The 27,587-nt window shown below is 46.0% G+C and overlaps 1 protein-coding gene across 3 annotated transcripts in view; it reads right to left on the minus strand.

Annotated features, from left to right (window-relative positions):
- HPS3 (HPS3 biogenesis of lysosomal organelles complex 2 subunit 1) overlaps positions 1 to 27,587 on the minus strand; it is a 379,346-nt gene that overhangs the window by 244,786 nt on the left and 106,973 nt on the right. For 2 of the 3 annotated variants that reach the window (XM_086944096.1, XM_086944098.1), the window contains exons 7-9: positions 21,328 to 21,482; positions 11,200 to 11,308; positions 10,847 to 11,028 (exon numbers count right to left, since the gene is read on the minus strand). In XM_086944096.1, the coding sequence (XP_086800222.1) occupies positions 10,847 to 11,028; positions 11,200 to 11,308; positions 21,328 to 21,482 (446 nt within the window). The remainder of the gene's footprint in view (positions 1 to 10,846; positions 11,029 to 11,199; positions 11,309 to 21,327; positions 21,483 to 27,587) is intronic. The other variant, XM_086944097.1, reaches the window with a different exon arrangement.

Here is a 27,587-nt window from a genome sequence, read left to right on the forward strand (position 1 = left end):
GAAGGACCCTACCCAATTCGTGGAGGACTGGCTAAATAAGATAGTGGATCCCCAAGACCTCACGCCACTATACAGTGTGGAGAGAGCGCACCGGATGCCGGCGAGACCGCCTAAACTAGGAGCGTCACTGCGCCCCTTAATTGCCCGCCTGCTACACTACAAAGACCGGGACTCGGTCCTGAGGGCCGCAAGAGAGAAAGCCCCATTGCGCTTTGAGGACAAGACTATTTCGGTGTATCCAGATTTCACCCCGGCGGTGCAGAGGGCCCGCTCGACGTTCCTGGGAGTTAAGAGCATGCTGCGGGACAGGGATCTGAAGTACGCACTGCTGTTTCCGGCACGACTCAAGGTGCTTTATAACAATAGGTCCTACTTTTTCGAATCACCGGAGGAAGCAGCGGAATGGATTGAGGTGACACTGACGCCCCCGAACTCACAGGACACCTTTGGGGAGGATCACGGTGAGGGATCATCGCACCGGGGAGGCCGACACCAGCAGGGAGCGACCAAGGATCACACGCATCGACACGCGGACACTGGGGGACCGTCATCGGCCAGGACCGAGGAGCTAGGCCAACTGACATTGGCCGCCTTGGCTGAACACGACGCCCGGGACCCTGCCGCCTCAGCCAGCCGCTCTGCCACCCACACGGAGGTGTCGGGGTCTGCTGATAGCCTGCAGCTGTTTCCCAAGATCACGGCACAAGAAGCACATGACCTGTGACTGTGGCTAGGCGACAAGTCGGATGGTAATGTATGAACTATCTGCAAGGCGATCGGGGGAGGGGGGGCCTTCTTTGCTCTTGGTGCGATGGAGTGCTACCAACTGACTCTGGACTGGTGTAAGAGGCCCCAGACCCCGCCATATAGACATGTTTAACTGTAAGGCAAGCCCACGTTGGGCTCTACTGTTTGGATCCCGAAAGGTTTTGTTCGGGGACCTGGGAGTTACAGGGTTGTTTCTTGTACGGGCACGAGACTCATGGTTGTTTAATTATACCTGCTCCATGGTGCGGAACCCACCGGCTACACCTGCTGCCGCTAGGGATGGGGACCCTTAAGGACTATAAATTGTGCACTTGGAATGTTCGTGGCATGGGGCCGGTCCATAAAAGGCATAGAATCTTAGCTCAACTGAATCGCAGGAAGGTCAATATTGCCTGCCTTCAGGAAACCCATTTAACGACCTCAGAAAGTGGGAAATTGCTTAAAAAGTGGAAGGGTCAACTGTTCGCCACCTCTTACTCAGCCTTCTCAAGAGGGGCAGCTGTGTGGCTGAGGAATTCGGTCCCCTTCAAACTGGTGGAACAGAGGGCGGATACGAATGGCAAATATGTACTTGTCCGAGGGTTGCTGGATGGTTGCCCAGTTGTGTTGGGAAGTGTATATGCACCGAACTCGAACCAATCAGCGTTCCTGGTGACGCTTAGCGGAGTGCTGGCTGATTGGGCTGATTTTCCCTGGTTGCTGGGAGGGGATTTTAATGCTGTACTAGATGTATCAATGGATAGATCGCACCCACCATTACAGGCCACGGAAAGTAGGAAACAGGCTGAGGCGCTAGCGCAGTGGGCGGAGGGTTGGCAATTAACAGATGCATGGCGTGGCAAACACATATTGGACAGGGAATATACATTCTATTCACCACCACACAAGTTGCACACCAGAATAGATCATGTGTTCTGCACCACGCCACTCTTAGGGTCGATCCTAACGGCGGAACACATGGGGAAAACTTTCTCAGACCACAACCCGGTGGAAGTCACTTTTCAGTGGGGTAGGATCCCAACTCCCATACCAACCTGGCGCCTTAACCCAGACCTCTTAGAGGACACGACTTTCCGCGCATCACTAGAGATGGCTATTGTAACTTACTTTGACATAAACAGGGGGTCAGCATGCGCCCGCCAGGTGGAGTGGGATGCTTTTAAGGTCACGATTCGGGGTGAAGCGATGAGCACACGGGTGGGCATGAGGCACATTGTGATGGACAAACTCCGGGACGTAGAGGGACGACGGGCACTACTGGAGAGTGAAGCTGCCGGCACAAATGTGCCTTTCACGCCCCTACAGGAAGCACACATCCAACATGCAGAACTGTTAGAGGAGCTGCGTATCCTTGACTACCGAGAGTACACGAGTAGACAACATGCGCAGGCAGACAAGGCAGGACCTTTATTAGCCCGGCTGGTAAAAGACGACCCGATACACTTGCCCATAATGGAGGTACTTGACCAGGGGGGGACCCTGGCAACAACGCAGCTGAGTGTGAACGCAGCGTTTCAAGACTACTATGGGACGTTATACGGCCCACACGACCCTATGGTGGATGAGGCCCTTGGGGACTTCATGAGGGGGTTGGACATACCGAAGCTAGAGGAGAGACAGAGGAAAGAGTTGGCGAGGCCTATCACAGTAGCAGAAATTCGACAGGCCATTCGCGCCCTCCCACGGAACAAAGCCCCGGGCACGGACGGCCTTCCAGTGGAATTCTATGGAGCCTTCATAGATCTTCTGGCACCACGACTACTGGAGGTATATAGGGAGGCACTTAAGGCCCGGGGTCTCCCACAGTCCACACTACAAGCACTAATAGTATCACTGCTAAAACCAGATAGGGACAGCCTATGCATAGCAAATTACAGACCGTTGTCACTACTAAACACGGATTACAAAATATTAAGTAAACTGCTAGCGAACAGACTGGCTCAATACATTCCGTCGCTCATACACCCAGACCAGTGTGGCTTTGTCCCGGGCAGAAGCACTGCTATGAACCTGCGGGGCCTTAGCCAAATCATGCTAGGCACACCGGGAGGGGCGGGGACGGAGGTCTGCGTATCACTAGACTTGAAACAAGCCTTCGACTCCATCAAGTGGGACTACATGTTTGCGGTACTCAAATATTTTGGGCTGCCGATAGAGTACATTAGTTGGGTGAAACTACTTTACACATATCCAACTGCACGGGTCCGCACAAACAGGTGCATATCGGCGCAATTGGCAGTGGCTAAGGGTACCAGGCAGGGATGCCCATTGTCCCCGCTGTTGTTTATACTAGCGCTAGAGCCCCTACTGTGCAAACTCCGGAAGTCCGCGCTACACAGAGGTGTACGGAGAGGTGAGACGACGCATGTGGTATCAGCATACGCGGACGACATTATACTCTACTTCGGAGACCTGGGAGGGGACTTAGACCCTGTGCCCGGGATATTTAATACCTTTAGCACCATGTCGGGCCTTACGATTAGTGAACCCAAGTCATATGGGTTTTTCTTCTCTGCAGCCAGGATGGAAACTCATCTTCCCTTTGCACCTTACTCATTCCAGGTGGCGGAGCACACTTTCCGTTACCTAGGGTTACAAGTGTATAGAGATCCAAGGGACCTACTAGAGGGCAACGTTGGAAGGGCAATTACGAAGCTGAGAGCACAGGTGCGATTTTGGATCACGCTCCCGTTAGCGGTGGTGGGCAGGGTGACTATTACCAAGATGGTGGTCCTGCCACGTTTGCTGTACTACTTTACCGGACTGCCGCTGAAAATCCCCGCCGCGGTATTCAAAACACTTGACACCCTGTTGACTGAATTGGTCTGGGGCACCGGGAGGCGACATATTAGCCTAAAGAAATTGCAGCTTTCCACGTCTGCGGGTGGTATGGGGGTCCCGGACCTCTGGGCATATAACTTTGCATGTCACCTGCAATGGCTTGCCTACTGGCTGGCAGGACGCAATTTGCACGAAATTGATATGTCTGACTCAGAATGGAATAGAGGGAGGGTTCATGCCCTATTGCTCCCGAAGGCGGGGATCCCGAGATCCACGCCCCCCTTCTCCGCATTGCGATTGAACACTGGAGGCGGGCTGTGAAATACGCGTCTCCCACGTCAACTTACGCCCCTACGATACCACTACTAGGGTTACCAGCTGGGCTGCGAACACTATCAAACCACATGCTTACAGATTGGCACGACTTGGGAGTGACACAGGTGTGGGATTTCTTTAATGATGGCAAGATGATGGCTTTTGAGGACTTTCGCATTACACACCACTCACCTGGGAGGTCGTTCTTGCTACACGCAGGTGTGAAATGTTACATAGCACAGGCATGGGCCCCTGACGGGACGGAGCCGCCCACGAACCCGCTAATCACGATGCAGTATTTAATGGGGACTGGCAGCCACCTGACCAGGTGGATAACGCATGGTATTAGAGAGGGCAGGGCCATATCACTGCAACCATTACGGGATAAGTGGGAACACGACATCGGGAGAACACTCAGAGATAAGGAATGGGACAGGATCCTGAAATACCCCAAAAAGGTATCGAGGAACCAGAAGTTTAAATTCATACAGCTCATGCTCCTCCATCGAGCATATCTGACGCCTCACCGCCTGCACACTATGTTCCCAGACACTCCTAATACATGCCCAAGGTGTGGGGGGGGATGATGCCCGACTGGTTCACATGCTATGGGCTTGCCCTAAGCTGGGGTACTATTGGACCTCAGTACAGTCTGATTTAGCCGGGCTGGTCCCTTCCAAACCATACAACACATTGGAATATACCCTCCTGGGTCTGGGCCCTGTGGAGCGGAGAAAGAGCGTAGGTACACGGTTCACAGACTTAGCCATGCTCCTAGCGAAACGTGCGATCACCATGAGGTGGAAATCCCCCAAGCCACCGGACCCTGAGATGTGGAGGGCGGAGCTAGTGAGGTGGGGAAAGGCTGAAAGTACGACGTTGCAGCGCGAAGAACGCAGAGGGCTTAGGAAACACCCCATTTCCCTAGACTGGAATGCTTTACTGGGGTCCTTGGAGTCGGGGAACGATTCGGACTCAGAACACACCATAGACTTGGGACACCAGGAATAAGGGTAGTTTCACTTCATAGCCTGACACATATGCGGCGACAACCAACAGGTGGGACCCATTGCACGAATATAGAGGTGCACGGCCGCAGACGGCACTCACACGACAGTGTCTAACCCCACATGCCCCTAGTGCGCATTCAGCAGGGATGCTGTAGCACCCGCCATGTACACGTGTAGGAATGTCCGACATCACGGGCTGGTATAAAAGTGAATGGGAAGTGCCTGGAGGGGGGAGGGCGAGGGTGGGGGGAGTTTAGTTTGGGGGTTACAGTGACATAATGAAAAATGAAAATGTGTATATCCTGTCAGAGCGATCATATGATGCAAATATGTGACTTTTGTGCCGAACAGTTATGCTCTGCTTACTATACCTTCATTTATCCTGCCAATAAAGAAATTTTCACAAAAAAAAAAGGACGGACAGCTCTAGACCATGTGTAAAAAGTTGCCCTCTTCCGATCCACATCGGACACATTCGGGGGAAGCAATCATTCCTGCTCTCCACAATAGCACCCTAGTAAAATACACCCGATGGAGGTATTGAAATTGAATCAGGCGCAATCGTTTGGCTATTGCAACCCCCCGCGGACTCGCTAGGGCCTCGGCCCAATCCTCCTCCTCTAGGTCCCTTACGTCTTCCTCCCACGCTGTTTTGAGTCGCTGTAATGTCGCGGATAATCAAGGTCTGTTATATGCGGGCTATCTTGCGATCCGGCAGTTCCCCCATAAAGACCTTAGCTTCTATGGGGCTAAAGTCCGGGAGAGACTCCAGGCCCTCCAGATATGGCGCCAGCGCGTGCCGTAACTGGAGGTATCTAAAAAACTGGGAGCGTGGCATGGCAAATTCATCTCGCAGGTCTTGAAATGATTTGAGCATTACGTCAGACATCACATCCCCCAGAAGCTATGAATCCAATGGAATCCCAGCCCCTAAAACCTTGTAGGGCAGCAAGCTGGGGCAAACGTCCATTGCCCCAAAGAGGAGTCTCTCTAGTCAGACCATTCCACCACCCCATCCTGCGCTGGGCCTGCCTCCATACATAAAACACCACCTGCGTAGCTGGGGGCAGGGTCTTCCGAAGTGGTGCAGAATACAATAAGGTATGCAAAGAGTCACTACCCATGAGCTGCCACTCGACCGCATAAGCAGGATCATTTCTATCTCCGTACCACCAGTCGTTCAGCAGTTGTGCGGCTTGGTAGTATGAGAGAACATCCGATGACGCCAATCCCCCTGTATATGTAGAAAAGAAGCATGTGCGCAGAGCCACCCTGATAGCGCCTCCTCCCCATAGAAACCCGCCCAGTGCCGAGTTATCCTGCAGGAACCATAGGGGTGGAATCTGGTAGGGATGATTTTGTAACTGATAAAGAAGACGAGGGAGCGCCACCAATCTTAAAAACAGCCGACCGGCCGTAAATCGTCAAGGGCATACACGACCACACCCTTAGATCTTCTTTAGTACGATCCCAGACCGAGACCAGATTAAGCTCCCTAGCCTCCGCCGGGACATCGGATAGATAGACCCCCAAGTACTTCATCCCCCCCATCACCATATGTAAGGCCGATGACCATGCCCTGTGGACCATCCTCCTAGGGAGAAATATGTAATACAGTCTCGAGAAGGAGTCATGTGTCGAGTGAAAGTATGTGTATTCCCTGCAAGGACCCTAACGGGGTCTCCAAACATCAGTCCAGTCTAGCCCGGCAACCAGGGAATGCAACTTGGTGGGGGTACCTCCTACACTCAACCCCCTTCACTCCTCCATCTGTCCCAGTCCCGGTCAATAACGTTATTCCCGTCGCCCCTACCAAGGGGAGCACATCTGGCATGTCCCCCCATAGTGTAAGTAGCCGTTCTACTAGGGACCACTGTAATGGCGGCGGTGCATACACACTGCCCAGAAACACCACCTCTCCCCCGAGCTTGCCCTGTACAAACACATACCGTCCCTGCGTGTCCGACCAAGTTCTCTCGTGCTCAAACTTGACCCTCCGATGAATCAATACAGCCACTCCACGCGAGCCTCTCACAAACCCAGAGTGAAACACCTGGACATAACCGTAACATTGGAGGCATAAGGCTCTGGTACCCACAAGGTGTGTCTCCTGAAGCAGGAGCATATCGGTCCCATCCCTCTTAGTATACTGAAGAAGAAATCCCCGCTTAACCTTATCTAAGGCCGCCCTGACATTACAGCTGACCACATGTAAGGACCCAGGGGTCATCCAACATTTCACTTCTGTATCAGGCATGGCAAAAGAACAGACATTCTTACAACATAATTATATGTCTCCCAGGCTACTACCAAAGTTCCAGTCAATGGATGTGAGTGCGCAGTCAAACAATCTGAACGAACCCCCTCCCCTACCCCCCTCCACCCCCCACCCCATACCTCCTAAACATGGAAGCATCTGTCGCGGTCAGATAGGAACCTAATCCCCCAACAGGGGGACCGGAACCAACCCTTCCAATGGATCCCCAACTGACCACCCATACCCCGTTGGGCCTCACCCCTACCAGCCCACCACCATGTGGACGGATACTCAGCCCCTCCCACATGTGCCCCTTCTAACAACAGGGTTAAATCACAGAAATAACAGTCCCCTAAACTCCGGTTGATCAATCCGCTGGAGCCTGTCTCTCCGGAGAGCTGTCATCTCGCCGGAGGGCCGAGCCAGACCGCGACCGCCGCCTGGACCTTGATCTTCCGCCTCCCCGCCATTGATCCTGTTGGCCCTTCCACACCGCCTCATTGGAGGCACCCGCACCCGTACAGTTTCATCTGTCCATGTAAAGACCTCCTCCGGTGTATCGAAGAACAGAGTGCGAGACCGATAGATCACTCTCAGGCGGGCTGGATACAGCAGCACATACTGGATCTTCAATTGTCGAAGTCGGGCCTTAGCCGCTAGGAAGGATTGCCTCTGCTGCTGCACCAGACGCGTGTAGTCCGGAAAAATTAGGATCTTGGCGTTATCACAAGTAAGAGCCTCCTTAGCCCAGGCCTGCCTCAGTATTGTATCGCAGTCCATATAGTTAAAAAACTTGGCGATAATCGGCCGGGGACGTGCCCCCTGAGGGGGCTTCTGCATGAGGGCCCTGTGTGCGCGCTCCACCACAAAGCATCGGGAAAGGGTTTCTGGGGGGAGCCAGCCCTCCAGCCACCGTGTCAGAAAGCGCTCCACGCTATCTCCCTCGCAGCCCTCTGGAAATCTAACGAAGCAGAGATTATTGCGCCAGGCCCTCCCTTCAGCATCCTCCGCCCGCAGCACCAGCCCCTTCTGAACCCTCTCCATTGCTGCCACCTTCTTCTTAAGGGTCGTAACGTCATCTTCTACCACCGATATGCCGGCCTCAGTCTCTGCTATTCGATTGACGGCGTTGCGCAGATCCTGCCGCAATAGCATGACATCGGATCCAACAGCCCTGATCTCCGCATGCAACATGTCTCGAGATTGAGTGATGGCGGCCATTAGCGCCGCGTTGTCCGGCACCTGGCTCTGTGACCCCGCTGCCCCCGCATCCACACCCGTTCCAGCAATATTTATCCAGAGTGCCCTGCTTGGTAGAGCCCCCGCCGCCTCTATCCTGTGTCATGGTCACAGGGCGTGTCCTGCCACCTGATCCTCAAGAACAGCTGCCGACACAGCGGAGCACCGACATAGCTCAGAGCCCAGTCCACTGGCCCAAAGCAGGATCTGTACCTCTCGAAAACCTATTTGCAGGTGACCACCTCTTGAAGGCCAGCCCCAACGTCTACCAGAACTCATTCGCCTCCACTCCAGGGGCCCTGAGCATCCACTCCGTGGCCAGACCTGACCACCGACTAGCGCCACTGAACTCGGCTCCTCCCAGGCTCGGCCAACGTCCCTCAGCCCCGCAAGACCCAAGTAAACCAAAGTCAATGAGGGGAGGCCGGTGTCAGACCATTTGTCCACTACCTGGGGGCTACACCACTATGCTCCGCGGCTGGGCCCCGGCGCACCAGCCTCACTGCACGCCTGGGAACCTCGGTCAGCAATCCACAGCACAGGGCGAAAGACCGGCTGTCCAGGACCAGGTGGACCCCGCTTCAACGTTACCACACCACTAGTGAATCCTGTGCATCCATGTCCTTGAGCTGTGCCACACCACCCACCACCGTACCTGGGGCGCAGCCTGTCCAATACCTCAGTAGGTCACTCTCTGCAGGCGTCTTCCAAAATGGCGGCATTGCCCCCACACCCCAGGGACCGCGTGTGCTTCCACACCTCCACCACCACTGCTACCTCCAGTCCAGTCATAGGGCAGAAGGTCTCTGCCAGGGACCACAGGAGCTCACTCCCCAGGATTAGTGCCAGTGCCCCAGGGCCCGTGTCCAGCTCCTAGACTAGCTCTGCCGCCCACTGCCGTCCGGAGGCTCCGCGAGATGGCCGCCGGCGATCTCCCGCCAATCAGACCCCGGTGGGGGGGGGGCCCACAGGTGTCACAGCCCAGGCCCGCCGCCGGCTCCAATTTTGTCCCTGCAGCAATGTTGTACTGTCCACTGTCGTTCTCCTCACCTGCGCCGATCACAGCACACCACAGGCCCCTCGCGGACCGGGCAAGGCACCGGAGCCCTCAGCTCCCCACGGGCCGTCCCCGCAGCAGGCCACCTCAAAGCACAGCACTTCAGTCGCCCCCTCGGCGTCTCTTCCAGCGCCTCCACTCGCCGCAATAGTTTGCCGGCTGTCGGTCCGTCGGCACAAGGGGGGGGGGGGGGAAAGAACCCAGCCGGCAGAGGAATCGCTGTCACAGCACCTCAGCCGCATCTCCGCCGGCCGTACTGCCCCTCGGGCCTCTTCCCGGACCAGGCGAATCACCGGAGTCCCTGGCTTCTTCCAGGCCGTCACCGCAACGGGCCGTCACCGCAACAGGCCACCCCCTCAAGCGGCGCTCCAGTCTCCCCCCAGCGCCTCCTCCAGCTCCCGGAGTCACGGAAATGATCGCCAGAACATGAACAAATCCTTCGGCACAGGGCTCAGCAATGTCACTTGTCCGAAGGGCAGGATATTGTACAGGATATTTTAGGGCCGGCCGGAGCGCTCTCAAGCCGCGTCCGCCATCTTCGCTGGCCAAGCCAATCACTTTACAATGAAATTTTCATTGCAAAAGTATGAATGGTAATGTCATACTCGTAAACAAATTACATGTAAATGTAAGTATTAAAGGTAAGTGTTAAGTGTATTATATATATTTATTATATATAGATGTATATATATAGGGTGGCAAGGATGTTTTTAAGGGTTTAGGGTGGGTATGAGTTTTTGGGTGACAAACTTATTGTTAGGGTTTAGGGTAGGTATCTTTTTTTGGGTGGAAAGGCTATTTTTAGTGGTTAGGGTGCATGTGGTTTATTGGGGGTATTTTAAAGATTTCGATGGGGTGTGGGTTTTTGGGTAGCAAGATTAATTTTAGGGTTTATGGTGGGTGTGGGTTTTTGGGTGGCAAATGTATTTTTAGGGTGTAGGGTGGGTGTGGGTATTTGGGTGGCAAGGGTATTTTTAGGTTTTATGGTGGGTATGGGTTTTCTTGGGGCGGCAAGGATAATTTTAGGGTGGGTGTGGGTTTATGGCCGGCAAGGGTAATGTAGGGTGCGTACGGGTTTTTGAGTGGCAGGGGCATATTTACTCTTACCTGCAAAATACATACATTTTCGTGGTAAAAGGCTAATTCGTTGTTAAGGTGTTGTTGTAAAGATTGTCATTGTTCCATCAGTCGGTGTTCCATCATACATAGGTAGTGGATGTAAAGCCCAACTCATTTTACAGGCAAAACAATAATATTCCTGAACCAAATCCAAGTATACTCTTCTTAAAGAAAGACAATGCAGTGTCCAGGATGGGCAGGGTGATAAAATAACTCCCATTATGAAAACCGTACCCATTTGGGGTTAGCAATAAAGAACTCTAAAACGCTGATAAAAGATGCTGTAATTGAAATAAATACCTGCTAAAGCAGTCTCCCAGGAGTACACAGCTCTCTCTAAATGCAGTTAACAGGTTGTCCTTCTCTTCTGCATCCATTAGGTCGCGGTCCATCAGAGCTGCTCTCACCAACAAATGGGCCTCACTTAGAAGATGGATGCTGCTCTGGGTCCGAACAGTGCTATATTTCTTGCTGTACTCCACCTGGAAAAGAGAAACAATTCAATTATGACATCCCTTTCTGAAACAAAAAACAACTGCAGTTAAAAGTATAAAGTCTACATTAGTAGCAGGTGTAGCTGAAGGCAAATTAAAACCAACGCCATTAAAAACCTCATAATGGTAAACATAATGGGCCGGAATAAGGTTTCATACCATTTCTTTGTAAAGTTGACTCACAGCAATTGAATTTACTACGTATAAATTCCATCCAGGTTCTGCTTCAGGGGGTGGCTCACGCTTGGCAAACATTGACTTCCTAGAACTAGAGAAAACAAAGCAACTTATTTGATTCAAAGGACTACTGTTGTGAAATTATTTTGTTGAATTATTCAAAAAATACTTTGAATGAGTAACCGGTAATAGTACCTTTGCTGCCAATCCCATACTTCTCTGGTCATTGGTACTTCTGAACTTGAACCGATATGTGACAACATTGTCTTTAAAATCTGTTTCCACAATCGAGTTTACAAAAATGGTTGCAATAATAGAGGTCAAGCTAGGGTAAGAATTCAAATGACTTATGTTATTTTATTTACTCAAAGTTTTTTTCATTCGGAAAATTATAGAACTCTGTGGTTTTACAAACATTAGAAAAGGTATACATTTCTGTAGTTTAACAATCATTAGGAAAACCATACAGAATTTAAAAACCGACATGTGTGAACTCAATTGCTTGCTAACAATGCTCATGGCTGCATTCACCTGTGAAAGCCACTTGTGTTATAATTATACTTGTAGCTTCTACCTACTCTGCCAGCCACTAAACATTGAAGTGTCCTACAAGTCAACAGTGGTGAACTGGGCTAAAAGTGTCTTTCTCCAGTCCCTATTGTACTGAGTGTGGAGTGAGTCAGACCGTTTCCAGGAGGAGTTAGAAGGGAGGAGCCAAATTATTTATACGCGTGTACAAGAAAATTGCTTGTGTTCCGTAAGTGCTGGGTGCCAGGGTGGATAGCCAATGATCACTCCTTTCATTCACCCATAAAAGCTGCCTCTTGGTACTTAACGGAAGCTTTTCTTTGTGTTTTTTTTTTTAACCCTGTCCCAGATGGCCAGTCCAAAGCTGCACATCTACAGAATTTGGTGGAAAGCCATGTAAAGGTTGCCCAAATTGTGCATGATGATACCAATATTTTAATATATCTACCTGAAAACATGCATGGCATTCTGTGACACTATGTGATATTCTGTGAATATCCCACCCATCCTGATTTTTCACCTAAACCTGGCTTTTTTTCTTAGACTATGAAAATTACTTTTGACACAAGCTCTACTGTTGTATCAGTACCTACCTGAATGAGTGCAACTCCTCACTAACAAATCTTTGAGTTGAAACCAGTAATGTCTCAGTAATTCCACTCAAATTAGACTTTATTTTAGTCACAGGATTGTGAATGTGATACTTTTTCTCCCACAAGTATCCAATGTTCTGAATTTTCAACTAAGTTCATGTCTTGAATTACCTCATATCAAAATAATTAGTAAATATGGATAGCTTGGTTGATCACACGAAAACATATTGAAAGGTATTATACAGAACATGCTTAATATAAACCTGATATAATGTGATAAGGTGAAGCACAACCTGCTATATTAATTAGGGCACAAAAACAGTATAGCATGTTAAGCATCTTTATATAAGCTAAACACCAATTTTCTGGCTGCCTTTAGACCAGCTGCTCTGATACACTAGCAAATCACTTTAATCCGCATGGTTGCCCACTGAAAGATTACTTCGTAAGATTGCATAACTTTGTGCAATCCATTTTGTCACATTGATAATTTGAAGAAGTGTTTTATAAACTTTTGTTTTGATTCCTACAAATTGCACCATTATGGTTGCAACACAAAGCTGTGTGTTATTGTTACAAGGCACTGGCTAACAAAGGTCCACGGTACCTTCATTCTTTGGTTAGACCATATGGGCCATTGAGGAATTTAATATGAGCAGGGAAGATGACAATTTTCCGAAGGTAAAGAAAGCAAACACAGGTGAGAGCTCTTTCAGTTATTTGGTGCCACAATTATAGAATGCGTTCCCCCGATGGTTCGTCAGGTCCAATCGAAGTTCGTTTTAGGAAAAAGACATAAAACTTGTTTTGTTACCTTGGTATTTATGGGAGTGAATAGCTGCATTTAGGCTTGCGGATACCTGTATCTAGTGCTGAGAGATCTTGCATGAGGTAGCTACGCAATTTAGAAATAGCATTAATATTATAGTTATGTCAGCGAAGAAAATAATAAGTTACTTATCTGTAAATGTAGCTCTCCAGTATTGGTATCTTTCATAGACATGCTGGAATCAATCCGTCGTCGAGTGGGAGTCCCACTTTACCACAGAAAGCAGTAGTCAATGACATACATAGCAGTTAATTGTAAAAAAAATAATAATCACTTCAATAGCTTATCTTCACCGTTTTAACAAGAACCAAAGTTAAGCCAATCAGGCGATAGCACTGTCTAAAACACTCAAAACAGAGAGTTCAGTCCCTCAGATTTTCTAGCACAAGTAGGATATAGGAACTCAGATAAAAATAAAGGGAGCCTCCATGGGGAGGAGGGTAGGTTGCATGTGAATCTATAAAAGATAGCAATTTTAGAGAACTATATTTACAGGTAACTTAATTTCTTCTCCAGTATTGGATCTTTCATAGATTCACACGTTTGAACCAGAACAATCAGCAGAAAAATCACTTACAAGTAACAGCATGATCATAATATAGCGGATGGTGGGACATACCTTAAGATATGGCTCACCTTATTGAAATAAATAGCACAGCACTGCTTGTTCCGCAGCCGCCTCCCTCTTTTCAAACAAATCCAAGCAATAATGCTGTGTGAAGGTGTGCCTGCTGGACAAAGTCGCTGCTTGACACATTTGCTGGATAGGCACACCAGCTGTGGTCATAGAGACAGCTCTGGTAGAGTGAGCCTTGACTTTGCTTGTTAATGGGTTTCTAGCCTGCCTGTAACAACTGGATCATTGAAACAATCCATCTTGCTATGGTTTATTTGGAAACTGGGAATCCTTTCCGTAGGTTGCTATATGCTACGCACAATAATTCTGCCTTGCAGAGTTGCTCAGTCCTGTGCAAATAGAACTTGAAACATCTTTTCATGTACAGAGTATGTAAAGATCTTTCTGCCATAGTTTGGTGATTGGGAAAGAATGTTCTTAGTATTATGGGTTCGTTCTAATGGAAATCCGAAGGGACCTTTGGTATGAACATAGGATTGATCCTCAGCACCACACTGATCTATTTGAATTTCAGAACGGCTCTTTGATGGTGAATGCTTGAATATCACAGACTCTTCTAGTTGATGTAAGAGCTATAAGCAGTACTGTTTTCCATGTCAGGAATGTTAAGTCTGTCTTGTGAATAGATTCAAACTGAGCCTTCATCAATTGCCCCAGCACTATATTAAGGTGCCAAGCAAGAGGAGGTTTCTTTATAGGAGGAAACACTCTAAAACGGTGCTTGATAAATGGATTAATCACTCTGATATACCATAGTGGAGGTAATTTATCTAACCTTTGGAATTGTAAGATTACTGCCAGGTGTACCTTAGTGGAGTAGTGGGCCTATCCAGACTTTGCCAAGTAGAGCAGATACGGACAAGAGGTGATGAGATAGGATGAACATTAGCTTCCTGACACGACAAACAGAAACGCTTCCATTTAAGTTTGTATGTTATATTGGTGGTTAAAGCCCTAGCCTTGGCCAGAATCTCTCTGCAATCTGGAGGAATATTTAATGTTGCAAATTCGTTGAATTCTGGAGCCAGATCAACAAGTGTAGCAATGTTGGGTTCGAATGAAGTACCAGGCCCTGGTTCATCATTAGCCACGTTGGTATGGGCTTCAGATGAATGAGTGGCTGTTCTGAGAGGAGGAGGAGGAGTTTTGTGAACCAGAACGGTCCGTGCCATCTGGGAGCAATCGGGAACACTCAGCAAGGTTCCCTCTTCAATTGAGCAATCTTGGGATTAACGGGATCGGGGGAAAAGCGAAAGCATATATCTTTGATCATCTGATCCAAAACGAATTCCTCCACGACCCCTTCTGTGGGTGCCAGCTTGCTAAGAATTGGCATTTCTGATGTTCTTTTGTCGCAAACAGGTTTAGGTTTAGTTGCCCCAACAATCAAATATGTCCTCCAGAATTTGTTGGCTGAGCTCCCATTCGTGACAGCTAGAGTTCATACTGCTCAATGTTTCAGCTAGGACATGGGTTGACTTGGGCACAAGCTCTACCGTGAGTGTTACTTGATGTTGCAGATCCAATTTCCACATTTCATGTGCCTGCTGCTAAACGGCTGATGACCTTGTGCCTCCCTGTTTATGTAATGCATGCTGGTGGTGTTGTCCATAAGAACTAGCACTCATGACTTTCAATTCTGTGAAGAAAAGAGAGTAATGCCAGGGTTATTGTTCTGAGTTTCAGCAAGTATATGTGCATTTTCTTCTGGAAGTTGTTTCACTTTCCACTTATTGTCAAATTCTAAAGATGAGCTCCCCAAAGCTCAAGGTATACACAAGTTATTACAAAATAGGAGACTTGTGTAAGGAATGTTAGCCTGTTGGATAGGTTTATAATCTGTATCCACATTTTCATAGATGTTATCATGGGCGGAGTAATCTTGAATCTGTAACCACTATTTGTCTAGCTCCTCTTGTAATGGTTGCATGTGAAGGCGGCAATCTGGCATTAATGGAAAGCAAGACAATATCATTCAGAGGAGATTTATAAGGTTGAACCAAAAATAACTTTTTTTCTGCTTAATTTTTGAGCTAGTTGTTGAAACCTTGTCTGTCATTCTCGCAAGGGGAATGTGGTTTCCTAGTTCATATCCTGAACAGCTCCCATGAAAGATAAGGTTGTTGATGGTGGGAACCAGAATTTATTTGATCTATGACAAGTGAGAGACAGGTTAATGTATTGGTTTTTGCCTGTCGGGACGTGGATGCTTTTATCAACCAGTCCTCTAGGTATGGGAATACCTCACTTCTTTTTGCATCAAAAGGGCTGACACTAGAGCTAGACATTTTGTAAATATGCGGTGTACTGATTTTAATCTGAAAGAGAGAACCTTGAATAGGTGGTAGTAGGTGACGGCTACTTTTAATCGTAGGAACTTGTGATGCTTTGGGTGAATTGGGATATGGAAGTATACATCCTGGAGTGTTATTTTCATGATTGAGAAGATGCAGGATATCTTGCAGGGTGACCATGCAAAAGGATTGTTTTCATCAATACTTGCTGAGTTTCCAAAGGTCTAAGATGAGGTGCCATTCTCCTGACCTTTTCTTTATCAGAAAGAAACAGGAGTAGAAATCGATCCACCTCTGGGTCTTCAGGACCTTTTCTATTGCTCCCTTTCCTAGCATGGTTAATATCTCCTGAAGAGGCTGTGGTAGATGGGGAGGAGGTTGTCTTTTTGGGGGGTATTTGGTGTTTTGTGATCAATTCCAATGTTTCTCCCACGTACATGACATCCAGCACCCATGTGTATATTGTCATGTGGGACTATTGTAGGAGATAATTTGAGATGCGGCCCGTAGGTTGTTTTTGCGAATTGTGGGGAGTAACCAGCACTGTTGAAAGGTCACTGCTTTCTGGCAGTGTCTCTCTCCTAGGGAGGTTGTTTACATCTGGGTGCCTGCTTGTAGGTCTCTGTAGGTGGTAGTCTGTGTTGCTGCTGGGAATATTGAGAGCAATATTGGTTTTGAAAGGGACATTATTATTGTCTGTATGACTGAAACCTTCTTCTGTATGAGTATGATCCTCTACCTCTGGTTCCTTTAAAGGGTTGCTGTATTATCTGCAGTGTTTCCAAGGCTGTATCGGTGTCGGATGTTAGGGCTTAAAGAGCGTCATCAATATGCTTGCTGAATAACTCTTTGCCATCGTACAGCATATCTAAGATCTTGCTTTGAAGTTCAGAAGCGAAAGATGTTGCCTTAAGCCATCCCTGTCGCCAAAGAACAGCTGCACTAGCTAGTCCCCGGAATCCAGTTGATGATTTATCTCTCGCGCAGTAAAAAAAAAATACCGGTGAAGTTCTCTCTCCTTCCTGCAGAATTTTTCTTCTGGCAAGAGGTCAATGAATGCAGCAATGTCAGATCACATCTGCCCGTCGTAACGCCCTAATATCGCTAAGGAGTTAGCTGCTCTGACAGTAGCGGCTATCATGGTATAGAAGTGTTTTCCAATATAATCCAGCCTATGCCTGTCTCAATCTGGTGGTGTCATAATAGAGGTAAATTAATTCTTAGAGGGACGCTGGGCCACTTGCGTTATAACCAAATCCGGTTTGGGATGATTAATTAAACATGCTGGTAAATAGTCTGGTGTTTATGTTTTTTATCCAGTCGAGGCAGCACTAGCGACACTGCCGCTGGATTTTTTTAAAGCCTTGATGCCTACGTACCATATAAAGTCCACAATAACTTGATTGATTTTCTGACTGGCTCTTTAAAATCGTAGAGGAAGCAGTCTGATTGTTTTATAGATAGAGGGACCTGGAACCTTTTAGCTGCCCTTTCCATATGAAGTCACCAATATAGTCTGGTGTGGATTCCACTGGTGGTTGTCTCAGCGAAGATGGTGCTGGGAACAGATAGTCATCCCATGCACTGGGAATTGAAGAAATGTCCTTGATCTTACCTTCTTCTCTGTCCTCTTCTGAGGAAGTTGCGTTATACGCTGGCAATTCAACCAATGTACTAGCCAGTTTGGGTAATGGGGTCATTTGTGCTGTTAATACCCGCAGCGAGCATGTGACTGGTGTCTGGATTTGTGGTCAACACATTGGTCTTGGTGCTTGTGGTGGAGGAGCAACTGTTGCAGGCTCTGGAAACTTCTTGTATTAGTCTTGTAGCATATGCTGGAGATTATTAACCTAAGTCAGTGGCATTTAAACTGACTCTTCATGCTGGTACTGTCAACCAAAACCAGAATACTCCTAGTCATATTGCTGAGATTGTTCCGCTGGAGCATAATATTGCTCCCCATTATATTGATCGCCGTCTTCATCATCCTCCTGCACTTCAGATTTAAGAGGGACCACGCCCACCCTCAAAGGGGACCTCATCCTCTGATTCGTCTTCTAGGAGATGTGCAGGTGAGAAAGGCGAAACCTTGCTTGGCCATGTATGAGCTGGTAATATTGGTTCTGTAAAGGATCTTTCTTTTACAGAAATGATTGATAATGGCATCGATGGTGTTTGCCAAAAATGTCATTGTCCATTTCGTCATCAACGAGATAGTCTATGGATGTGTTGCTGTCGACTGGGCTGCCGCCGGCATTGTTTTCGTTGATGGGGCGTTTGTCAGCGTTGTTGTGGGCGACAGGGCTCTCATCACTGGGAACATCATTGTTGACATCGTCAAAATAGCCATCATAGCCAACAGTGCTTTTGCTGACATTTTATTTGTGGTCTTTTTGGTTGACGATCATGGTTGAGAGAATTCTTGCAGTTGTTACCATCGTCGAAACTCTTGGTGACGACGAGAGAATCATAGGTGATACCGCAGATGTAAACGTTGCAGGGATGTGGAACTCCTATAGCTTGACGCCCGGGACATACTGTTTGGGGTAAGAGCAACACGTTTTTATATGTATTTTGTCCTTGGGACAAGTAGACCCAATCCCGTGCAGCACAAACCCTTTGGTTACCAGTTTGCAGTACCACATTATGGATCAGGGAAGGGCACAGTCTTAAGTTAAGGCAATATTTTTGTCCATATGTTAATGCTGTTCAAACTTGTATTCATGGTTCATTAATTGAAAGCCTTTATTGTTAGGGTGAGCGCTCTAAGTAAATGTTGTAGGCTCTGACTCCACTACAGACAGTGGTTCCAGTATAAAAATGTGTACATGTGTTTTCAAAGTTCAGTACTATGAGGCTATTTATAATGCTCCCAGAATGCTCTCTGATTTGATGCAAATACTTGCAGAAGCTTGAAAGCAAGATTGATGATTCTTTGCTTTCAAAATAAAATGTTAATAAAAATGAAGGCAGGAAAGAAACATTTTGTTAAACTACATTAATATGTCATGTACCATTTCTTTGCAGCATAATTTAGTAACGTCTTGATGCATGCTAGTATTTCCCAAAAATATTCATAATGGAAAGTCAGTGTAACCAGTTTCAATAAAAGTGTCGGACACAAAACTGAACAAGCATTGGCAAAGCCAGTAGGTCTGAAAATTGGTGGTCAGCTTTTCAGTTTTGTCAATGTGTGACTTGTTTTGGCATGGTTTTTGTAAAACCGTATTGGTGTGGGAGCTGCCGGGCCCTCACCATTATAACAAACTTTTTCAAAAGCAAAAATTGTTTTTGGGCCTCAAAAAGCACACACTACCACAGTAGTTACTGGCACTGAACAAAACTACTTTGTTTGCCGATATGCTCCTCGTGAAAGAACAGAATGCTGTCACTCGCAGCGAAGCCAGCTGATACAGAGAGAGAGAGAGAGACAGAATTTTATTAAACGCTAACGGTCATAGTCAACGCCAGACCAAATTAGGGGCCATATTAAAGAAAATCTCAAAAGTGCACCCATGGTATATGTCCATGCATTAACTTAAGCTATACGGCTTTCGTAAATTCCCAAGAATTTACATAAGTAGGACAAGAAATAGTACTCCTAGAAAATATTTTTGAACTGCATTTTAGCATGTCCAAATATGCAAGTGTAGATTTGCTAATGCGAAAATCTAAATGTTTTCAAGTTCAATTTTCCCTTCAACCACTTTTTTCCCAACTCTAGAAGGTTTATGTCTGCCACTGTCAGGAGTACATTTCGAACATTTCTCAGTATGGTAAAAGATTAGAGAAGAATTGTTGAAAACCATTAAAACATGCAAGTCACTAGGTTTGCACAGACTTAAAAGGTCATCCTAACCCTGTAACTATTGCTTATCACTACTTTCAGCCCCACTATATAGATATGTGGAAACGTGGCAACATAAGAGAATTGCAAGTATTTTAACACTACAATGGTATGAGTCCTGGCATAATCAGAGAGGCTATATCAGAGCTCTTATATAATGAGATTGTTGCCATAATTTGTCGCTGCACTACATGGCACTAAAGGGACAAGCGGATTTGTTATGGGACAAGTAGATTTATGAAGCAACCTGCCGCATGGACAAGTAAATGTTTCATTAAATTCCACACCCGTGCGTTGAGGTTGTTGTAGTGGTTGTAACCGATGAGAATTCACATTGAGAGGAAGAAACGGTTTTTGGTATCGATGGAAGAGATCTGGATGACTATTTAGTTGTGCTCCCTTCAGTGAAGGAGAAGTAGGCTCTGTATTCACCTTTTCTGAGGGAAATTTCTCTTTTGAAGAATGTGGATGTTCCTCTGATCTTTTTGAATGCCCTGAGGACCCATGGTGGGGCTTTGTTATGGCCTTTTGGTGACCCCGGAGGCACACGTTCACAAGGCCTACCCCTGTTATGGGATTTTACAGTCTTTGAGTAATTATCACTACTCTCCTCAGAAAAAAGGGGTTTCTTTAGATTTTAATTTCTGAAGCCAAATCAGTAACATTCCCTCTCTGTCCATCAAAGTATTTTGAGAAAAAGTGTGGCACGACTTGCAATTCTTCACGTTGTGTTAAGGATGGAGACAGTAGAGGGACTCCTTGTGTGGGTCCTTGGACTGCAGCCTCTTTTTGCTACATGTTCCACATGACCTGAACAGTAGATATAAATCTTGTCCTAAAGCAAAATCTTCTTGACTCTAGATACATTTGTAGTAAACTGAGCAGAGCTCAGTGAGACTTCCATCACACAATGTGCTGAAGAAAACCTGAGGGACTGAAGCCTCTGTGGCGAGTGTTCTAGAGGGTGCTGTCACCTGATTGGCTAAACTTTAGTACGTATTGAATAATGAAGATAAGTTTTGAAGTCAATGTTTTTTAACATTAACTGCTATGTATGTCAATGACTACTACTTTAAATGGTACTGTGGGACTCCCACTTTTATGACGGGAACTGATTCAAGAATGTGAATCTATGGAAGATCCCATACTGGAGAAGTGTATGATTACAAGTTCTCGAACTCATTAATATGTAATATTCTCATCATTACATTACTAGAAAACCATATGCAATCCTGAGAAATGAAAATTAAAACATATAAATTTAGAGTGATCTCATTATAGCTAAAATGCAGTATTATGCGGGAAAGTAGCCTGAAGAATGGGAGCTTAAAGGCATTTGCTACCGACAAGCACATATTTTAAATTCATGAGCATACACTTACCTAGATCTTTTAGGTGGTTTCACTCTCTCTGAGTAATCTTCTGTGTTAGCCTTTGTGAGAAGAAGCACGTGGTTTTTAAAATGGCAAATAGTATTCAGTCCTATAAAGAGCTGCATTCGTAAAGCACACACATCCAGTGTCACCGGTGGACATGTCTACATAAAAGACAGCACAGGAAGATAGATTTTAATAATCATAACAAGCTGGCATGACATTTTCAATAAAAATAGAATGATACAATTCCATACTAAGATTCAATGTTGATTAGTGTGATTAATATTACATTTGAGAATATTAATGAGATATTGTGGCTGGTGTACATCAAGCTCATGTTATTTCTTCCAGTGTGCACTTAACTCAAGATTCTCTCTGAAATGCAATGAATTTAGGACCATACAGCACTTAAATGGTTTTCCAAGCATGACAATATATTCCAAAATATTGAATAAGACTATGACTGTCTTGCTAGATTTTTAATTGTGAGCAAGTGGATCACTTCAGCAATTTTCAACAATGGTTAAAGTGCTGCAGTCACAAAGTTGTCTAACAAACCGTAGTTTCACTGTAAAGCTCAAAGTACGTAACTAAAAACTAAAATAACTGGACAAAGCCAAACTTTAAAAAAACTAGTTGGCCAAGTGCTTAAAACATTCAGACTGAATCATAACAGCTTTGAGGCAAGTGAACATTTCGGGAAAACAATTACTAATCTTGGGCAGGAGACTCCAGTGCAACCAATTAAGGCCGCAAAAAACGAAATCACATTCTTTCATTATTGTCTGATTTTGACATTATAACCTCTTTATGCATGGCAACAAGTACACGAGTAAAACATTTTCTGTTCCCTGGGAATTAAAATTAGATGGTTTGTGATACGGGTTCTGGTGGTGGGAAGAGATGCCTCTTGTTAGAATGTACATAGGCTCTAAAAAATCCATCTGCACAGATTATTGTTTTACTTTTGCCTCAGTGTGGACATGTTGGTTTTTTAAGTTATAGAATTTTGACTTGAACACTCTGCGGACCCTGCCCAAAGGTGTAAACCATTTATAGAAAAATTCTAAATATCTTGACTTTTTCAAGGGCTGAAAATGGCTCTGTTGTAGTTCTTCTAGACCCTCCCTATTGATTGCCTTCTCAGAATACTTTTTAGAACTTTGCACTTACCAGCAAGACTGTTAACGCATTTTGAAAGCTACTATCACCTAAACTATCTCTCAGGTACCTTCCTTCTGCTTTGGTTACCCTGACAAGACACTTTTCGAAGATCTGGTTGCATCTGTGGCACTATTTTTCCTCAAATGCTAAATATTCCACTTTAAACATGTTTTGCTCAGATAATGCCGAAATCATAGATCTATCCTTCCTCTTCCACTCCATGTCTTTGTCTTGCAACCAACTGTGTTGCCTTGTAGGTTTGTCCATTTTTCTTGCTCAGACCATTGTGATTTCACTTTGCGGATGTAGTTAACGTATAGTGTATACTGTACAGATGGAAATGTAACAATAACGTAATGTATTATGTAGATAAATGCAACCAACACAAGTCTTTAGGGAGGAGGGTGGGCGCATGTAACCAGCTACTCAACGCCTACCAATCACAGCACTAAAACCGCCCTGATCGCAGCCATCGGCATCCGAACCCTCCTTGACTCAGGAGAAACAGCAGCTTTGATCCTCCTCGCCTTCAACACCATATCCCAAAACACAGTGAAAAACTACCTCCCATCTTTGACCTCTGAAACCAAGGCGATCACCTGTGGTGTTCCCCAGGGCTCATTCCTCAGCCCCACCCTCTTTAACGCACATATGACGCCTCTGGCCAACATCGTCAGATCCCACGGTCTCAATGTAATTTCGTACGCAGAGGGCACCCAACTCATACACAATCACCGATGACACTACCACCACCAGAACCAACTTCCACAGATGCATGATAAACATCGCTGACTAAATGAAGAACAACTGCCTGCAGCTGAACACAGAAAAGATGGAAGTACTGATCTTTGGCAACAGCAGCAACACATGGAACGATTCCTGGTAGCATCAGACCTAGGACCCACACAGCTCCCTCCAACCATGCCAGAAACCTTGGAATCATCACTGACAACAAGCTCACCTAAATCACAGATCAACACAGTCTCCTCCGCCTGCTTCTTCACTCTGCGTATGCTACATAAGATCTTCAAGCTGCTACCCCTACACACAAGATGCATCATGACACAAGTCCTCACATGAGTCGCGTGGACTACAGCAATACCCTCTACGTACGAATCATGCACACATTCAGACAGTATAGAATGCAGCCACCAGACTCATCCTCGGCCTTCCCCGACGAACCTACATTACATCCCACCTCAGGAAACTCCACTGGCACCCAGTACAGAAGAGATGCTAAATCAAGCTGCTGGCCCATGCACACAAGGCTCTCCATAACCAAGGACCCACCTACATTAACCACCACCTGAACTTTCACCAACCATTGAGAAGACTATGCTCCGCCTTCCTTTCACTTGCTCATATTCCCCCATCTACCAAAGCAGAAGGGGAGGACGCTCCTTCTCCCACATAGCAGCAAAAACCTGGAACAGCCTCCCCCCGCACCTCCGGACCATCACCTCACTTCCGGATTTGCCTTGAGACCGGACTGTTCGAATAAGCCTCCAGGGCCTACACGTGCCTGGATACCCTATTTGGTGATTAGACAAGCTTAACAAATTTCGATTGATTGATGTGAATCTACAGCACTACATGCTCCAAACAAATGCTTACAGGCTAAGTAACATTTACCATTTGAGTTACATGTGGCTGTAGAAAAACATGCTTAGCATACACTAAAAAGCAGTTATCCTTGTAAGCGGTGGCTAACTTGTGCTGGGTGCATTTGTTTAAAATAAAGTACATAGTACCACTGTTGCTTGTTGTCCTGCCATTACATCTACACAGTAATATTTTGGAAATGTGTGCGGTGTAGTCTATGTAGCTGTTTTCCATATGTCAGCTATTAGTGTATTCCCTAGAAATGCCATAGAAGCTCCTTTTTTGCATGTAGAATTAGATTTTCGTGGTATAGGGAGAGGTCTTTTGGCTTTAGCACAGCAGGTTTGGATACATTTTACTATCCATGTGCAATACCCGATTTGGAAATTGCTTAACCTTTATGTGGTTTGGAGAGTGCCACAAATAGTTGTTGAGTTTTCCGAAAGTAGTGTTCTTTTAACATCTAATGTATGTAATGCTCTTTCTTCCACTACATGCAATTCAAAAGACTGAGTCATATGAAATTGTGAGACTACTTTTGGTAGGAATTTTGTATTAGTTCATAAAACCACTTTGTCTGAGTATTTTGAAAAATAGTTTCCCAGGAGTAAATGCTTGAATCTCTCCCAATCTACTTATTGAAGTAACTGCAATGACAAAAGCAAGTTTCCAAGATAGAAACTGTAGTGGACATGTGCACATTGGTTCACATGGTGGACCCATTAACCTTGTTAGCACAATATTAAGATTGCACACTAGTGTAGGTGGAGCTCTGGGTGGAATGACTCTCTTGAGACCTTGTAGATAAGCCTTAATTATGGGAATTCTGAATATCTAAAGTTTGTTCTCTAATTTGAAGGTATGCAGCTAGCGCTGCAAGATGTATTTTTATAGAAGTGAAAGCTAACCCTGCAGTTGATAAATGAAGCAGGTATAGCAGAGAATGTTTTGAGGTGATGAATTCAGTGGATCAATATCCTTTCAGTGACAACACTGAACAAAGCAGTTCCACTTTACTGCATAGCATGCCCACGTGTGGGTCTTCTTCCTTCTTTTAGGATAGCCATACATTCTTGTGGTAAATTTCATTATCCAAATCCTAAGACCTGAGGAGCCAAATTGCAAGATTGAGAGATCTGGGGTGGGTGTCTTTCTGATCCTTGGTTCTGAGTTATAAGTTCTTGTCTATTGGGTAGTACTTGATGTGGGACTACTGATACCTCAATAGTAGTGTTGTGAACTGAGGTTGCCTGGCCCATGTAGGACCAACTAGGGTGACTGTCAGGGATGTCTGCCTCAGCTGCGAATTACAAATTGAAGCAGGGGGAAAAGTGGAAAGGTGTAAGCAAAAATCCCTGAACCAATTGATCCCTAGATCATTGCCCTTGGATTTTGGAACCTGGAGGCAAAGTTTAGGCATTTTGCTTTTTGTGGTGTTGCAAATAGGTCTATGCCCGTTTGTCCCCACTGTTGGAAGAGTGAGTGAAGTCTTGTATGCAGAGTTCCCACTCATGGACCTGTTGATGGGTCCTGCTGAGGAGATCTGCCAGGCCATTCTTCACTCCTGGTATGTACTCTGCTAATAACCGATTGTTGTGTTGGAGAGCGTACTTCCAGATGTTCTGTGCTAGGAGAGACAGTTGTGGAGATCTTTCCTCCACCTCAGTTTTTGCAGCAAATACACAGAGGTCATGTTGTCTGTATTGATTAGGACTACTATGCCTATGAGGTGAGGAGCGAATGCTTTTATCGCTAGATAAACAGCGAGCAGCTCTAGGTACCATATGTGGGAGAGATTGACCGTGTGTCCACTCCCCATGTACAGTCAGCTACTGTGAGTGCACTCCCCATCCAGTCATTGATGGGTCTGTCATTACGGTTGTTTGCAGAATTAGGTCTATGAAAGGCCATCCCTATAAGAGATTCTTGGAGTTCCACCATTGCAGAGAGTGGAAAGCTTGCTGGCTGATCAACACGAAATCCTCGCACTGACCCTCTGCGTGAGACCATTGTTGCGTTAAGCATTGTTATAGAGGGCACATATTGAATCTGCGATGAGGTACTATAGCTATGCATGATGCCATGGTTCCTAGGAGCCGCATAACTATTCTCACTGAACTCTGTTTGTGAGGCTGTAACTGCAGAATAAGCGTTTTGAAAGTTTGTATCCTTGCTGCATTAGGGTAAGCCACTCTGGTTTGATAATTCTGGATGGCCCCTAAGTAAGGCTGTATTTGGAGAAGGTGCAGGTGTGATTTTACTGCAATGACTGTAAAGCCTAACTGGTGAAGTAGATTTAGTTGTTGGAGTGTGTTGCAAACCTTTGTGATATGTGTTGCTTTTGATACGCCAAATCATCCAGATAAGGAAAAAAATGTATGTTTTGTCTGCACAAGTGGGCTGCTACTACTGCCAAACATTTGGAAAACACCACAGGGGATGTGGTGACCCAAAAGGAAGCACTTTGAACAAAAAGTGTTGCCCGTTAAAAGCAAATCTGAGGTACTGCCTATGAGCCGGGTGAACAGGAATGTGAAAATGTGCATCCTTTGGATCTAAAGCAGTCATGAAGTCTCCCTTTTGCAGCAGTGGAATGATGTCCTGAAGAGGGTCTGTGGTCTAGAATGGGTCTTAGAGCTCTGTCCTTTTTTGATATAAGGAAATAAATAAAATATACCCCGGTGCCCTGTTGTTGTAATGGCACTAGCTTGAACTTCCTTTTTTTGCACTTTGGTCTGTGGGTGTGAAGTGGAATGTTTGGAGGTGTATAAGTGAGCTCCAGACAAAAACCAAGTTGGATAATATCCAACAACCGTTGATCGGATATGATATTTATCCATGCGAAAAGAAACTGTGGAAAGAAATTACTGTAAACTTTCCCCACCAGATGTTGTGTACTCGTAGGGGGAGAGGGGGTTGTTGGGGTGTTGTGTACCTGTGAGGGGGGTGTTGGGGGTGTGAATGGCGAGTCAAGGCTTGGTGGTGGTGGAAGAGGAGGACTTTGGTAAAACCTCCTCTGCCTCCGACTCTATGACTGTTTTATTAGTATCCTCTAAGAGAGGATGCTTGATTTTGTCTTTTAGTATAAGAGGTGGATATGTCAGTGGAGGATGTTTTAAATCCTCCACAATAGGTGGAACAGTGAAAGAAGCCCCATTGTGATTGTGTTTGAGGGTTCCCATAGCCGTTTTGTTATCTTTTTTTTAATGTTTTCTAGGAGAGTATTCACCTATGGCCCAAAAAGATGTTCTCCGTCGAAGGAAAGGGCTAATAAGTAATGCTGAACTTCTGACTTGAATCCATATACCCTTAGCCAGGCATGTCATCGTAGTATAAGGCTAGAATCTATGCCCCTGGCAGCTGTGTCAGCTACGTCCAGGGCATATCTTATATTTGTATTAGAGATAAGTTCCCCTCTGATTCAATTTGGTAAACTCCTTTTCAATGTTCTTATGGAAGGTGCTGTATTATCTCATAATTATTTTGTCCAAGTGTGCCCT

Source organism: Lissotriton vulgaris, chromosome 11 (assembly GCF_964263255.1).
Source record: "Lissotriton vulgaris chromosome 11, aLisVul1.2, whole genome shotgun sequence".
Classification (NCBI taxonomy): Eukaryota; Metazoa; Chordata; class Amphibia; order Caudata; family Salamandridae; genus Lissotriton; species Lissotriton vulgaris.